Source organism: Pelobates fuscus, chromosome 6, assembly GCF_036172605.1.
Source record: "Pelobates fuscus isolate aPelFus1 chromosome 6, aPelFus1.pri, whole genome shotgun sequence".
Lineage (NCBI taxonomy): Eukaryota > Metazoa > Chordata > Amphibia > Anura > Pelobatidae > Pelobates > Pelobates fuscus.
Window position 1 is genome coordinate 52798707 of NC_086322.1, and position 17850 is coordinate 52816556.

At 42.6% G+C, this 17850-nt stretch overlaps 1 protein-coding gene across 2 annotated transcripts in view; it reads left to right on the forward strand.

Annotated features, from left to right (window-relative positions):
* The window catches only part of GRK4 (G protein-coupled receptor kinase 4), a 192832-nt gene that overhangs the window by 157415 nt on the left and 17567 nt on the right, over positions 1 to 17850 (forward strand). For both annotated transcript variants that reach the window (XM_063457695.1, XM_063457696.1), the window contains 3 exons: positions 7248 to 7340; positions 11759 to 11822; positions 12192 to 12332. In XM_063457695.1, the coding sequence (XP_063313765.1) occupies positions 7248 to 7340; positions 11759 to 11822; positions 12192 to 12332 (298 nt within the window). The remainder of the gene's footprint in view (positions 1 to 7247; positions 7341 to 11758; positions 11823 to 12191; positions 12333 to 17850) is intronic.

Genomic DNA, 17850 nt, shown 5'->3' on the forward strand with positions numbered 1-17850 from the left:
AGTGATGTGTGTCCTATGTTGTCGTGGGCGCAGGGTCCTAGCTAAGAGAGTGTCCATCTTGTTGGATTTCTCGTAGAACAACCTCCTAGACCAGGTGATGGCTTTGGCAGCGTCGTCTAGAAGCAGTTCTGTGATAGAATGTCTAGTGTTTCCCAAGTGTTCCAGTATTTGCGGGGTTGGTGCCGTCTTATGTTGTTGCTCCTGTTTTCTCAGCACGTCTAATAGTTGGGTTAATCTCTGTGCCTTCAGTTTTTTCTTTCGGGTGGCCAATTTTATGCACGTGCCTCTAATCACTGCCTTATGCGCTGCCCAAATGGTGCTCGGGGACATGTCTGCAGTATCATTCGTATCGAAATATTCTTGTATGTCTTTTTGTATCTCCTCACGCGAGTCCTGGTCCCTCAGTAAGTGAGGGCTGAGTCTCCAATTCCACGATGTCGCTGTACACATGTTCCCCAGGGTAAGGGAGATATCTGCGTGGTCTGACCACGCTATGGAGCCTATCCCCGAGTCCAGGACCCTAGCCATGCATACGTTATTCACTAGGAAGTGGTCGATCCTGGAGTAGGTCCCATGTGGGGCTGAGAAAAAGGTGTAATCCTTCGTGCTGGGGTGTTGTGCCCGCCAGGCATCGATCAGACCAATGTCCTGCATGAATTCATGCAGAAGTTTGTCTTGACTCCCCCTGCCCTGTGACCTCAATTGGCCTGGTTTGGAGCTCCTGTCCGCGGCCGGACACGGTACGGCGTTCATGTCTCCCCCCACAATGAGCATACCATGTGGGAGTGCTTTGAGTTTAGTGGATAGGGTGTCCCAAAAAGCTACGTCCGGTGAGTTGGGAGCGTAAATGTTAACCAGATGTATGGTATGGGAATGCATGGTGCCAGTGAGTATGATGTACCTCCCTCCTGGGTCTTGGTCGCTTGTTGTAATGTGTAATGGGCATCTACTGTGTATAAGGACCGCTACCCCATTGTTTTTTCTATGGGATCGCGCTTCATATGAGGTGGAATATGTGCGGTCTCTTAGTTGGAGTGTCGTATTTTTGGGTATGTGCGTCTCTTGCAAGAAGGTGATGTCGGCGCCCATTCTCTTAACTTCCCTGAACATCAGTCTTCTCTTTTTGGGAGCGTTCAGTCCTTTAACGTTAATAGACGTCAGTTTTAGGGCCATACTTACGTTTGTGATGGGGGGCCGTGCTTATGTGTGTATGACGTCTGTCTTACGTGACACCTATGTGGGGTCCCTATGGGTGATTCCTGAGCACCACTCGGAGTGCCCACCGATTCCGACGCAGGTAGATGGGTGACAATAGAGGGGGCAGAAGGGAAAGTATAGAAAAGCTGAGAGAGTAAGAGAATGGTAAGAAATTGAAGACGTCTGGACTTACCAATCGCCAGACCGGAGTGGGGTGAAGTTATCCGTCCCATGTCCACACTTTCAGGAGGGATATGAGACGAAGGTTCCTGTACCACGTGGTTACCACACCGCGTATATGGTACTTGATTGTGTAACGCAAACTGTTTTTAACCTTATATGTTCAACGACAGCCCTTGCCTGGCTGTTCCTGGGGAGTCTTCAACCATGGGCCTTAACTATCATGGACGTGGGCCGGGTAGGGTGTCCTTCTGCCCTCGGTAAATGTTCTGCAGCTGATGTCCTATGTGTTAGTCAACATGTACAGGCGCGTATCTACTCCCCGGTGAGACATGACGTGGAGCGTGAGGCATACACACGCACGTCGCAGCTGCCTCTGGTATGCCCTGTCACGTGTACCCAAAAAGTGGAGGGCCATCCGGGGCTTCCCCGTCCCAAAAAATGCCGCAGGGCCACAGGGTTGTTACGCCCAGGGGAGGGAGGGAGGGGAGGGAGGGGGGGGGGGACACGCAGGTCTCTTCCCTTGGTCACAAAAAGGAAAGCATAAGTACAACCTGATCTAGTCCATAGGGGCAAGCATTCGCAGTTCTAGCGGAGGTCTGTATGTTCCGCAAACACTACATTTAGTAACCACATTATCTAGACACAACATGCACTTGATCTGGTTCCCCAAACTGCGAATACTCCCGATGCGTTACCATAGATGTTAATTGTAGATGCTGGTCCCCGCCACCCCCCCCCCCCCCCCAAGACCCCCCCCCCCCAAGACCCCCCCCCCCCCCGACAGTGCCCCCCTGTAAATGTGCACGTATGTCTCTCCCGCCGCCCATTGAAGTCCTGTCTCATGGTGGGGCTGTTTAAGCTGTCCGGATGAGCACCAGTAAGGTGTGTCCGTCAAGAGCATGGTCCGTCTAATGAGTATGTCGTGGTGGATGGGTCAGTGCTGATACAGTATTTATAAGTCACTTCTCTGTGGGCAAAGTACATAGCGGTCCCCTTGGGAGTGTGTGGGTTACCCTTCTGGCTAAGGGGTTTGTCCCCGGATGGCACGTTTATGTCAATGTGGTCGTCCGTCCGGTATTAGTCGGTGGCAGGGTCGGGTATTTATGGCGTCCTGGGGGACAAACAGTTATGTGGTTGGAGCTATCCGGGTTGGTTGTCGGCGTGTACTGCCCTCGGGGGCCTGTGTACAGTCATGTGTGTGTGTGTGCGAGTGGTATGCCCGGATTAAGTCTCATATTGGGATCATGGGTAGTAGTTTGCAATAGTCAGTCATGGTGTATGTGTACAGGAGAACCAAAAATTCGGCCGCTGGGGGGCCATGCATATCTGCCAATCAGTACATACATTGCAGTTAACATAATATTAGTGCCGCAAGTATAAGCAAGTGTCCCATATGCTGCAGTAGTTCTTATATCAGTCCCCTTATAGGTGAGCCTGGTTTCCCCATCGGGGTATGCAGCGCTAGTATGCGGCCATGTCGGAGCTGCGTCATCCCAGCCCTCTCGTGGCTTAAGCGTTCTATATTTACAGTTTTACATGTATCCCTGGCCCAACGCCATGTCTCGGGGCGGAACCCCCAGAGCCCGTTTCCAGTTTCCGTACCCCCCGTCCCCCTCCCCAATGTCCATGCCGCACACAGTTCCCGGTGAGTCCATATGTCCCACATCCATGTGTAAGTCTCCCCAGTTTATCTAAGTTGGTTGATTGTAACCCGTTTGCCCCGGTACCTTACTCTCCCGCGGTACGCCATTCGCTAGGGAGAGGTGGCAGGTCGCCTGCGTCGTTCATCATGGAGGGTATCTGTGCCGGAGCCTGGAGCCCAAGGGCTGCAAATAGGGCTGTCACATCGTCGCCAGGTTGGAGGACGTAGGTCTTGCCATGTTTGAATGCTAGAAGTTTAAAGGGGTATCCCCAGGCGTACTTCACGTTGGCTGCTCTCAGGGTTTCCGTGATGGGCTTCCATTCCCGCCTCCGTTGTAGAGTAGCTGGGGCGAGGTCATGGTAGAGCGTGATATCAGCGCCTTGGTAGCGGATTGGGCCTTCCCTGCCTCTCCTGATCAGTGCCTCCTTCGTCTGGAAGTGCAGGAACCGCATTATGATGTCTCTCGGGGTGTTAGTGTCTGATCTCCTGGTGCGCAGCGCCCTGTGGGCTCTTTCAATATGCCACAGGTGGTCTGGGAGCTCAGGAAGTAGAGGTTTGAGTATAGCCGTTACCACATCTATGACAGGGCCTTCCCCTGAGTTCTCTGGGAGGCCCCTCAGGCGTAGGTTATTACGGCGTGACCTGTTCGCCATGTCTTCTATGGCCAGCTCCGCTGCCGCCATTCTGGCGGTTAAGTGATTCACTTGGTGGATTGCTGTGTTATGTGCTGCTGTGGTAACCTCCAGCCTATGTTCTAATTGCGCGGTGCGTTCACCAATGGCGTGCATTTCGCTCCGCAGTACCTGTGTGGAGCGTTCTATTTCCCCTGCCAGGAACTCTTTCACCTCCGCCAGGGTCGCCAGTATAGTCGCTGTTTCCACGGAGCCCTGAGCGCCCCCGGGTTCTGCTGCTGATTTCACTGGGGATCTAGGCGATCCGGCGCCTTCTCGGCCTGTGCCGCCGCCATCTTGTGTACACGCGGGCCCACCTCGCGGCGTCGTAAAGAACTCAGCCATCGATGTTCCCGCGTCCGGTCCCTTTTTCGGGAGTTTCTTGGTTTGCCGCCTGTCCATTTTCGACGGGTAAGCTCGGCTGTCGCTGGTTATTTTAGCTGATTTTAGCAATCTGCGGTGTGGACGGAGCGGAGCTCTAGGCACACACGTCCAGCTCGCTCAGTGTCCAGGCCACGCCCCGAGAATAATCCCTTTTAAGTGAAAAGTTGGTGAATATTTCAATCAGTGGGTGCCACAGAAACCATGGGACACCCTGGCACACAGTCACAGACATGCACAGGTTTATATACATTCCCAGATATGCTTTCCCAGACACACAGACAGTTACACATTCACGGATAAAAAAAAAAACTGATAAAAGTTGGTAAATGCTGTCTGGTTTTGGAATTATTTCTGGATCTCTTGTGGAGTATCACAAAGTCACAGTTGATAAAGCGGGTACTATTGACTTGGGTAATATAAAGCCATTCCATTCCCAGGACATACGTGTTGACTAGTAACAAGGTAGATGCATTTTTCTTTGTTAATTACATTGATATTAATATTTATTCTGTGAGATTTTTTTATTTTTTATTTTTGCTTAAAGTGGCTCTGTTACCTCAAACTTACTTTTCTTCCCATGTTTCCTCTTGTCTTCCTCTTTCAGAATCTCTTCTTTATTTCTCTTTAGAACATAAGACAAAGGCTACTTTGTCTTGTGTATTGTTCCTAAGCTTGATAATTGTGACAAAGGGTGGAGTTTAAGGCAAGCTTCACTTATTTGTCAAGCTAACAAGGGAAGCCCCACCCTCTGTCAAGATTGCCAAGTGTAAGAAAAATACAGTCCTTACTTTGTCTTGTATATAAGAATTGAAGAACAGAATCCAAAAGAGGAAGCAAAGAAGAAACATTAGGATAAAGGTAAGTTTGAGTTGACAGAGCCACTTTAAAGGAACATTATAGAGTCAAGAATAAAAACACGTATTCCTGACGCTATAGTCTTTTAACTATTTAGATCCCCGACATTTCCCACACTGCGCCAGTCTCAGCCACGTCTGGCTCCACTTCCATGGCTGAGATAATCAGTCTAGATTATCTCAGCCAATCCAATGCTTTCCCATAGGTAAGCATTGGGAGGCTATTGCTCATGCCCAGCAAAACGCCACATGCACCAATCAGCATCTCCTCCGAGATGCATTGAATCAATTCATCCTAATGGGAAATGTTCAGTGCCTTCATACAGGGCGTGGAGACGCTGAATGTCTCCTGAGTGCCGCACACAGGAAGTATCTCTAGTGGCATCTGAGTGACTACCCCTAGAGGTGTAATTAGCCAGCAATGTGAACGATACCTTTTCTCTAAAAAGGCAGTGTTTATAGTGCTAAGGCAGCAGGGACGGGCTATAGACACCAGGACAACTACATTGCTGTAGTGTTTCTGGTGACTATTGTGTCCCTTTTTATTTTTGGACTTTGCAATACATAACATATATCCACAAGTACCAAACGGCATTACAAAGCCTTTTTATAAACTTCCATCATCAACTGATAATGAGAATTGACATGTCTCCATTACCTTTAAACAGTCTATTTTTGCTTTTTATAGCTATCATTTTTAAGAATGCTGCAAACCATATATCATGAAGTTTAAATGTCATGCCTACATTGCAGTCCATAAGTAAAATAGCATGTCTGCGTACTCTTGTTCTTTTGTATGTTTTTAATTAATGACAAATTAAACGTCTTTGTGGCCCAGACTGACCTTTCCCGTGGAGTATGATTTCAATAATCCTTTGGTATGCACCAAATTGGATAATTTAACTTACGGTTAACATATTTGGTTGTAAATTGTTTGCTGTTGATATATGCCTGCCGTTTATGACCTAATGACAGGACTATTCTTGATATCTTTACTGGCAAGGTTGGCAATAATAATCTTGATTTGACCCAGGAAAACGACTTTGTTGCTTAATAGTGTGTTTGTGGTCATTGTCCTAGGGCGAGGTGAGATGTTCAATGAGGTTAAAGCATTGATTGGATTTGAGCATGTATAGCTTGGAGGAAAGACGAGACAGGGGGGATGTGATAGAAACATTTAAATACATAAAGGGAATCAACACAGTAAAGCAGGAGACTATATTTAAAAGAAGAAAAACTACCACAACAAGAGGACATAGTCTTAAATTAGAGGGACAAAGGTTTAAAAATAATATCAGGAAGTAATACTTTACTGAGAGGGTAGTGGATGCATGGAATAGCCTTCCAGCTGAAGTGGTAGAGGTTAACACAGTAAAGGAGTTTAAGCGTGTGTGGGATAGGCATAAGGCTATCCTAGCTATAAAATTAGGCCAGGGACTAATGAAAGTATTTAGAAAATTGGGCAGACTAGATGGGCCGAATGGTTCTTATCTGCCATCACATTCTATGTTTCTATGAGAAGAGAAGATCTTTCAATACCCTTCACAATTCGTTCTGCTGATGCAGTCATCCATGAATCGCATCATTACATTAGTTTTAGGTCTAGTGGTAGACATGCTTGCTAAAACCACTACATTATCTCCAACATGTTCCACCGAGTAGGTACAGATTGTAAGGATTGCATTCTATACTATACTTTCTTTGAAACATTTAACCGGTAGACCCTGTTCCAGAATTATACAGGGTTTTCGAACTACTTTCTAGCAAACTGCAACTTTCCCATTTTGTTTTTGAGTTTTAGTGGTTTGGACTTTGTGCCAAATTCTCTGACATAATGCTGGTGTGGTCTTCTTATTATGGTGCACTTTGGCTCTCCTATTTATAGTGACACTTTCTGTTTGCTATACACTTGCAAGCATTTTTCAGTCAACCACTACAATGTCCTTTCATCATTTACTACAATAATTGCTATTGTTGAGATCATCCGTGTGTTTTTTGCTTCATAACAATGTATCACACACTGTATCCTCAAGTTATGCCGCTGAGAGCCAAAACCTTGTATCACTGTACAAATACCAAACTGACATGTATACCTTTTGGTTTTTCCCATACTTCACTGTCCCATTAAATAACCCTAGCACGACCTATTTTAAAGAATAGATTTTACATTTGTTACCCTCAATCCATTACCGAGTTTAGTTTACATGTAGATTTTTCATGACAATGAAAGTAAATGTAATGTTTTAATCTCGTTTCTTTTGGGAGTGGTCTTTCTCTTAGTGTTATTGATACAAATGTTTGCGTTTCAATTTACAGAATTGTCCATGATTATTTGAGTGGAGTTCCATTTGAAGACTTTCACGAGAGCATGTACTTTTCACGTTTTCTGCAGTGGAAGTGGCTTGAGAGGTTGGTATCAAACAGCATTTTTGTGGATGTCTTTTGTTTTTGCAATACATTGAGCACCTCGCAAAGCGTGGCTGTATTGTGGCTGACTGAAAATATATTTCACTGTAACATATCTTGTTGAGGAAAGAGGGAGGAATCTCCTACCTTTCCTACATTTGTATTCTAGGAATTCGGGGTGGAAGGGAGAGTTACATTAAAAAAAAAAAAAAAAAAAATGCAATGTAATTTCCACTAGCCACTGGTGAATGGAAATGTATCCCTGCCAGTACGAAATTGACCCAGTATGCCATGGACTCTCCAGGTTTCCAGTGGTAACTTTTAGGACTTGGCTAAAAACTTGAACTTTTGTGCCCTGTATGAGATTTATGTGTTTTTTGATACTTTTATACTTTCTTTCTTCTGCATCAATAATTTTGCTTATTCACATAAAAGTAAATTGTTAAGCTAGCCTATATCTTACTAATATTCACACACTTTTGGCAAGAAATCCGTAGAATAAAGGGTGGGTAAAAAAAAAACAGTTTGCAAAGATTAATAATATAAAAAATAAAGAGTAGCAGCTTGAATTGAAACAAGTAATTAAGTTTGTCTGCCGTCAGAGAGGGCTGTATAGAGCACTTACCCAGGCAATTTACTGCTATAAATGGAAGCCTTATTACTGTCATAAAATGAATGTACACTTGCCACTCCGATAAGGCTCTGCCCATAACTTTGGTTTAGTTTGTCCATCTGTCTATGGTGTTGTTTAAAGCACTGCGATGTGGTTTATGTCTATTGGACCTTGGTCAGTTAAGTGGCCTTTTGGATTTTAATATATGTTCTAATGGATTTCCTTTTGCCATATCTTCAATAAACCATTACCTTCCATGTGAATGCCAGTAAGCATGTGCTTTTACACTTAGAACACAAAGAGTGAGTTAACATTGTTCTGTTCCTTCTTGGCAATCAGTATAGATTATCTCTGTATAAATGGATCATCTGCTGCCTGTTTAGTTACATTGGGTGCAGGAAGGTCTTCTTTCCTTAATTACTTTAATTACCTTCTTTGGCATCAGCTTAAGACCATATAGTTCCTACCAGTACAGTCTACACAAAATAACACAGGATTGTTTGTCTTTATCAGAACTAAGGGCAAGTTATATTTAAGATGATTTTTATAGATAGCCTGTTTCTCTTAATTTTGCGTGCAGTCTTGTGAGGTCCAGAAGACCGTACCACGCCTTGTAATTAACACACACATTTTTACAGCAGAAATTCAGAATATTCCAAGTTGATATCTGTCATGAATAGTTCTTCAAACTCTGTGGGTCTCTGCCAAGGCCTCGGCCCTCTGCCCTTTTCTCCAGCTATTGACCTATTCAGATAGCTTTACAGTTCAAAAACATTAGTTATAATAGCAATGATAATACTAACAAATCAGCCAGTACCAGACTGGAATGCATTGAATCACTGGGGGTTCTAGGATTGCAATGTTGATCTATACGTATTTCTTCAAATGTCCTCCCAATGGTTCATTGTTTTCCCATGTAGTAAATTTCCTGTGGGATAGGTTAAAATTGGACTGGGAAGTATTGTTGGAATTTGAGTGTGTGTGTGTGTGTATATATATATATATATATATATATATATATATAAATCTTCTTTAATCTGTAGATGTCTTATCTAGATTAAAACTACTCTTATTTTCTCTTGAAAGCTGTCAGGAGCCTGTGTCGGCATTCCCAAAAATGTTAACAGGGAGGGGAAATGCCTTTATTTACCGACTGAATACCTTTGAATATATATTTTAACCCCTTAAGGACCAAACTTCTGGAATAAAAGGGAATCATGACATGTCACACGTGTCATGTGTCCTTAAGGGGTTAAAGTGGATCTGTCACTTTTCAGTATTAAGTTATAATCTTTCTGAAATACTGGTTAAGACTGCGTTGTAATTTCACTGAAAGTCCAGCACAATCCAAAGTTATCGTAAGACAAATAAGGGACTACTTTGTCTTATGGTAAAGCCTGAGGATGACTGTGGCTCTGGATATAGTTTAATCTTTATGTTGGTAATTTTACCAGCACAATGTATAGGTTAACCCCTTAAGGACACATGACATGTGTGACATGTCATGATTCCCTTTTATTCCAGAAGTTTGGTCCTTAAGGGGTTAAAGCTATACATGCCTGAATATAAACGTGATATTACAGGTTCACTTTAAAATTCTTGAATTGAGTGACAGCGCCCTCTGGTGACACTGTGTGAAGGTAGAAAGCATTGCTAGATAGGTGATATAAAATACATTTATTTATTGTTTTACTTAAAGTAGCACTAATTAAAAACAAAACCATTATAATTATATACACAAATATATAAAAAAAAATGTTATTGTCTGTGCTCCTTTCTGCTTTAGATTTTTTTATTTAAATAATAAAAAAAACTTAATTAACCCCTTAAGGACACATGACATGTGTGACATGTCATGATTCCCTTTTATTCCAGAAGTTTGGTCCTTAATGGGTTAAAGCCCTTAAACCTACTTGTAATGCTGTGATGGGACTGATTCATCACTGTAGGGTAATTCTCCTGTGGTGAGCTCATCATGCTTAATGATCAGTGTCCAATCAGATGCTTCTCTTAGAGAAGCATTGCAGACATCCAGAACATGCGTGGCAATCACTACAATCTGTTACTTCTATTCTTCTCTATGAGAAGCATCGGAATCAACATTTGTTTCCATTGCTGGCACATGTTCCATAATGGTGCAGAACATCAAATAGATTCATTAATTGCCTCTAGAAGCATAGGGCTTGCAGTGTGTAAACTCAGAAACATCCCAATTTGAATTTGCAAGACTGCATGGGCAGCATCTGTAGCCTAAAACAATTTCGTTAAAACTAGATGATATTGGCACTTAGACTTTGCCTTAAAGTCAAAAAGTATAAAGCTTAAAAACTTTACGGAATCAGAACAGTATTCATAACAAGTTCATATTCATTTCCTTTAAAATTAAAACTGAAAACTATTTGATGTTTATGAAAAAATAAAATGAGGAAATAATTATGACAGCATATGATGTCTATCAGAACAATGGGGAGTTGAGATGATTTGCTCCCAGCACCCATTAACTACAAATCAAATGCTCTGGACATCAGGGGCATCTTACAGGCTGCCCACTAGAGGCATTACCACTAACTACTCACTCACTCCAGGGGTGGCAGATCTAGGGAGCTAAACTGCTGCCGCTAAATAGACGCTTATATCTTGCACCGGTCGCTGCTTTGGCACTCTGTGTGACAGATCTATATATATCACATACTGGCATTAAAAGGCTTCTCAGATATACACAATCTCAGAAATTTATAAATTTGAAGAATTACGCTCAATATTCCCCATACCAGCTAGGGATCTATTCTCTACCCACACATAGCTAACAAGATCAGTCCATTCAGCATACTATGCCCTGGTTGCCTGAAAAATATCAAGCCGCTGTCAATCTGCTACTGCTCACTGCTGGAACTAAATTATACCAGAAAATTACATTTATGACCCAGTTGGAAAAAGAGTAGAGGGGGGGGGGGAAGAGAGTTGGGCTAAACCTACTCTACGCAAACATGGCACAAAGCTGTATCTAATATCTACAGAATGTCCAAGAGTATCTCACACTGGGAAGCAAATCGTAAACTAATGCTGAGATGGTGTATGTTCTCTTCAAGACTAGCCCACATTTTCCCTGCATGCGCTAACACATGTTGGAGATGTAACTCACAAGTAGTATCTTTCCTCCACATCATTTGGAAGCCCTCCTAGAAAACCATATTGGACAATGATTCAAAGCCTGATGCAAGATAGTGCAGACTACCCCTGGAACCTGAGAGCTTTATACTGGATATGGTCCCACTCATGGTCAAACGACCCCAGAAACACATAATATTACACATACTCCCTGCAGCTTGACCAATGTAACAAAACACTGGAAATTAGCCGCAATGCCTCCAACGCAACACATCCACATGTCACTCCATCGCACCAGGCAGTTTGTGGAAATGGCAGTTTGTGTAAAGGGCAAAGATGCTCTGTCAAGCTTTTAAGGGAGTCTTGGGGTGTCATGGGATGACTTCTCCAGGAACATGAATTAGATGCCGCATGGATTGTCACTTCTTTTTTTCCTCTTTCCCTTACCGCTCTTACTATACCCCCTACTTGCATACCTATCCTGGAACTATACTGCCACTTCCCCCTTTGTACCAAAAATTGTATGGAGAATGTTTTATGTTTGCCATATTTGCAAAACTCAAATATAAAAATAAACATTGAAAGAAATACCAGGTAACTCTTTTTAGGATTTGTGATGACCCTTGGTACTGTAACTGGGGTATCTATAAAAAATATAAAAAATCTTTATTGGTCCTTTTTTTTTTTTTTTTTTTTTTAGGCAACCAGTGACAAAAAACACATTTCGGCATTACCGGGTGCTGGGTAAAGGAGGATTTGGAGAGGTGAGTCCATGTCAAAATCAAGTCAGTAATGATTCACCGCTCCTGTCTTACAGGAAGTCCTCGCAGTAGAATTCAAGGATAGCCCAGCAATTTATACTCCACATGGCGTGTCCTGGATAGAATTAGATATGTGTCGCTGAAAACACAGATCTCCCTATACATGTGAACTATCTTGTCTGTGCTTGCTGCAGCAGACGATATCAAGATATGGTGTCAACATTGTACCCTCAATTCCGGTTATATCACCAATAATTTAATAACTGGCAGCAGAGGCATTACCCTACCAAAATACAGTGTGCTACATCACTTGCTTACATCGGCGAACCCAATTTTGTCCTCATGTACACCGTTTATTTGTGTTCTCTTTAGGTGTGCGCATGTCAAGTCAGAGCCACAGGGAAAATGTATGCGTGCAAAAAGCTGGAAAAGAAAAGGATAAAGAAGAGAAAAGGAGAAGCTATGGCATTAAACGAGAAACAGATATTAGAAAAAGTAAATAGTCGATTTGTAGTAAGTATCAATTTTTTCATCTTTGGATTAACCCCTTAAGGATACAGCTTCAGTTTGCTTGTTTTGTGCATAAGGACACAAGCAATTTTTGCTGTGTGCTTGTTCAACCGCAGTTTCCATCTTTCTCATTTATTACACCAACAGATATTATATCGAATTTTTTTAAAGTATAAAAATAGCTTTAATTTGATGTGACACATTAAATTCTCATTTATTCTAAAAAGAAAAAAAACGATGTATTCACAATTTGGAAATAATAATGTGCAGCGTGTGTATGAGTGCAGTGTGTGTGTATGAGTGCAGCGTGTGTGTATGAGTGCAGCGTGTGTGTATGAGTGCAGCGTGTGTGTATGAGTGCAGCGTGTGTGTATGAGTGCAGCGTGTGTGTATGAGTGCAGCGTGTGTGTATGAGTGCAGCGTGTGTGTATGAGTGCAGCGTGTGTGTATGAGTGCAGCGTGTGTGTATGAGTGCAGCGTGTGTGTATGAGTGCAGCGTGTGTGTATGAGTGCAGCGTGTGTGTATGAGTGCAGCGTGTGTGTATGAGTGCAGCGTGTGTATGAGTGCAGCGTGTGTATGAGTGCAGCGTGTGTATGAATGCAGTGTGTGTGTGTGAGTGCAGTGTGTGTGTGTGAGTGCAGTGTGTGTGTGTGAGTGCAGTGTGTGTGTGTGAGTGCAGTGTGTGTGTGTGAGTGCAGTGTGTATGAATGCAGTGTGTGTGTGTATGAGTGCAGTGTGTGCATGAATGCAGTGTGTGTGTGTATGTGTGTGTTGCAGAGCCTTGGGGGGGAGGGGGGGCAATTTTATTATTTTTTTTACATTATTTTAATATTTTTTTTTCATTATTTTTTTTATTTACTTATTATTTTTTTTTAATTATTTTCATATTTTTTTATTATTATTTATAATGTTAGTTTTTTTTATTATTATTATGATTTTATTATTAATTTATTTTTGTTTCGTCCCCCCTCCCTGCTTGCTAGCTGGCCAGGGAGGGGGGCTCCTTCCCTGGTGGTCCAGTGGGGTTGGTAGTTCAGTGGGGGGGCTGTGGGGGCTGCAGAGATGTTGCTTACCTGTCCTGCAACTCCTGTCAGCTCTCTCCTCCTCCGCGCGGTCTGTGCAGCTCCCTCTGTCAGCTCTCTCGCGAGATTTACACTGGGAGCTGACCGAGGTGCTGAACGGACGGCGCAGAGGAGGAGGGAGCTGACAGGAGCTGCAGGAGAGGTAAGTAACATCTCTGCAGCCCCCAGTCTGTATTATGGCAATGAAAATTGCCATAATACAGACTATTGACTCGAGTATAAGCCGAGTTGGGGTTTTTCAGCAGAAAAAATGTGCTGAAAAACTATGCTTATACTCGAGTATATACGGTACCCCACAAGGGCCTGCCATTTGTGAAATTAGATCTTCCAGGGTATCTCATATGCTGCCATCTTTGCACTAGTTTCTGTCAAAGTTTGTTCTAAAAGATTTGTTTTTGTTTTTGCATTTCTTTACAAACACATTAAACACATTACTTTCCAGAGTACAGAATGGCCAATTTCACACATCTTTGTCAGGTTTTTGTGAACCTGCAATTGAAGATGGGTTTATGGGGCATTTTGGTAGCTCACATATTTAAATCACTCCATAAATGCATGACATTTGCAAATGTGAACAACATGGGGCCTATCACGTGAAATATTTTGATCTTCATTGAGGTGCCATTTTTTTCACCAATTTCCTTTTTCACCGTTTGTGATATACATTTTGATGTTTTACGTTTAACGTGCACGTTGTACTTTTGTGTGTCACAGCAATAAAATATTCTAACTGTACTCTGAAACAGCTTCTGAGTACAACATTAACCAACATGTATACTTTGCAAAGTATCAATCTTAAATCATATCCCTAATCTTAAACCAAACCCTAAGTGTAAACCAAACCCTAATCCTAACATGAATCCTATGCCTAACCTAATTATAACCCTGATACTAGCTATTGTGTTTGAAGGATTCCCTCTGATGTCAGCAGAGGGATTTCCTTGCTGATTTCATTATAGGGATTCCCTTGCTGGCACTAATCATCTTTATAAACCTAATACTAATACTTAATCCAACCTTACTCCCAATGGTTTCCTCTGATAAAATCAATACGGATATTAGCAAAGGGAATTCTAAAATAAAAGTAGAGTATGTTGCCAGCTGTTTTCATCATGACAGATCCCAGTCATACTGAAAAATGTAATGCAAACTGATTCGAGCTGTGCAAGTGGCAAAGCCCAGCACAGATCCAACCTGCATGGAGTTCAGACCCTGGAGGTCTCCCACAAAGCCCAGCACCAATCCTGTTCAGACCCTGGATTTCTCCCACAAAGCCCAGCACCAATCCTGTTCAGACCCTGGATTGCTCCCACAAAGCCCAGCACCAATCCTGTTCAGACCCTGGATTGCTCCCACAAAGCCCAGCACCGATCCTGTTCAGACCCCGGAGGTCTCCCACAAAGCCCAGCATCGATCCTGTTCAGACCCTGGATTTCTCCCACAAAGCCCAGCACCAATCCTGTTCAGACCCCGGAGGTCTCCCACAAAGCCCAGCACCGATCCTGTTCAGACCCCGGAGGTCTCCCACAAAGTCCAGCACCGATCCTGTTCAGACCCTGTATTCCTCCCACAAAGCCCAGCACCGATCCTGTTCAGACACTGGAGGTCTCCCACAAAGCCCAGCACCGATCCTGTTCAGACACTGGAAGTCTCCCACAAAGCCCAGCACCGATCCTGTTCAGACACTGGAGGTCTCCCACAAAGAAGCTGCTCAGAATCATCCTGGCTATGCTAGATTGCTCTACCATAGTGTACTCAATGCATTTAAACGGCTGTAAGCATTGCTCACTTTGAGCACTACATACAGCTCATTGGTCAGTCTGGGGCCACTCATTGTTGCTGACAGAGGGGAGCTCCAGGTATCGATTGATACCTAGGTCTCTCTAGTATGAGCAGGGATTTAATCCTGCTCACACCACACTGCTCTTTAGGTGGATTGCTATATGGCGTACCCACTTGAAAAGCTACATGAAACTCATCTTTCAGTGTAGGGCTCCTAATTCTGGCCTCAGCCGAGAGGCGGGCCCCAGGTGTCTAATGATACCTGTGCTTCCCCTGTTACAATTAGGAAAGCCATTTTGTTATCCATCCTATAGAGATTAATAGACCACTCATTCTATGATTCATGTCCACCATCTCACTTATACAATACTGTATCTTAACAATTTTGCAAATGAAATAGTAGAAATCTTACTACTAAACATGGGAGAGCTCTAGTCTTCTTTGGGAATGTAGAAACCGGAAAGCCTGGCCTGTAAAGGGTTAGATAAGCAACTCACTGTCTGTTTTTTAAAACCTATGTCATGGTCAGGGGTTAAAAAGTACTTTCAAAATTAAAAATAAAGCCTGACAAAGAAAGGCAGATAATTATATACTGAGAGCACAGAAGTTTCCGCTCGTTTGCGCCTGGTAAATAATGTTCTGAAGGCCAGCAGGAATATTGACTTTTCTAGAACATTGGTTGGGCTTGTAACATTTTCCACTATTATATGGACATCAGTAACATCCTTCCTCCCATCTGTATACTAATATGTTACTATTATTATGAATATATTTTATATGGTCTGGGAAAGAAATGAAGAACAAATGAGTGTAAGACACTATTGTTTTGGGTCTGTGTAGTTGGATATGTAGATATCTTAGTTGTTAATTGTGTTTGTCCGCACACATTTTTCATAAAGCAAGCACGGACCATGATATCACTTACTGAATGTAAGGTACCATTTCCTCTGCTCCTATTGCTACCAAGTGTACAAAGTGTAGCACACTTACAACATCCTTGGCCGTGAAATAGTCCCCACGGCAGAGTTCAGGAAACTTGGGGAAAATATAGGAGTAGTAGCAGCTCATCTGTAAGTCAATCTTGCACGATCTCACAGAACATGACTGCTAAATATGTTGCCAAAGAACACAGCATGTAAAAAATAATCTGTGCCACAGTCAGTGCAATAACTGTACATTATGAGCTTCATGACATGCGTTCCGTAACAAAGCAGCCACGTACACAGCCTGTTGTAACTAAGTGGAGGCAGGTCAAATTTAAAGATGGTGGTACCCACTTAACCCCAATGAGATGCCATACCTTCTTCAAAACCAGCTGCATCTCCATTATCAATTAATCGGGGAATGGAAACTGCAGATATGATCACGACAGGCACACACTTATCAGTGGTCCTTAGAATGCCAATAGATTTGATTGATATTTGCAACAAAAACTAGGTGGGGACGCGCCCCCTTCATGTCTACCTATGAACCATCCTCCACTGCTAGTTACTAAAGTGCCATCTGAAGTGGTGTAACAATTTCTTCTCTTGGACTCAAAAGCAGTGGAAATTCTCTGGATTAATCAATATTCACCACTTGCTCAATATGAGTGCCTAACCTCACCAATCCATGCAACTGCAATCAAACATCTGTGACAGGGGATCTTAACCCACTGTCTGAACCTACACATGGTGGGTTCATGTGGTTTACGATTGAGGGCTTGAAGCAGGACTTTCTTATCTGAGATGTTGGCACATCCCTCTAGCGACAAAAAGGTTCAGAGAGGTTTTTTTTTTTTTAAAATATTTCAATTCTGAACTGTTGTGTTTTTTTTTGTATTTTAAATTGTATGTCTTGCAAAACCTGTTCTCAGTTGCAGATATTTTGCCATCCAATACTCACTGTTCTCATTCTTGGTCTTTCTAAGTATGCAGGTTTAGTAAGCACAGCACTATAAACAAGCAACTAAATGTATATATTCGTCATATTCTGATGGGCAATGAATAAATCATGAATGTATATGACATGTAGCAGGTGTGAACCCAAAGTAATTTTGTGGTTTGTGGGTTTACATTATATTTGTGTGTATTTTTATTGAAAGATAAGTTTCCACATACCGGTATATATTTTCCCACTTCCTCCTGTAACTGTCATCTGTCATAAACTTACCCGACTAGTCTTGAAAAATATGTAATTTTTAAATTTTATTTATTTTTTTGTCTGTGGCTTGTCCCAGACCACGTTATACTCGACCCTTTAATACCACTTCAGACATGTGGCATAATTATGATCTGAAATAGAGCTGGCTTTATTCTCAGACAGTGCTCCCTCTAAGGTGATCCAGCAAGGAACCTGTGTAATTCCTTGTTAACACTTGTACTGGAGTAAAAGGTCGATGTCTGATCCACACCCAATCATTTTACCTTTTTCATACCGGAAGGCATGCCAATTTCTTTAATAGACATACTTTGTCCTCTTACTTAAGGGAGGCCGTCAATTCCATCAGACTTCAAATTGCTGAAACACATAAATTAAAGCAGATTCAGTCACTTAAACAATGATAGTGGCCATAAAATGCTGGACAGCTATCGATTGTGTTAAAAAATGCATGAACTCTGCACTGTTCTCCGCAAAAGAAGAAAACATCTTATACATTTTTAAACATTTGAGCAAT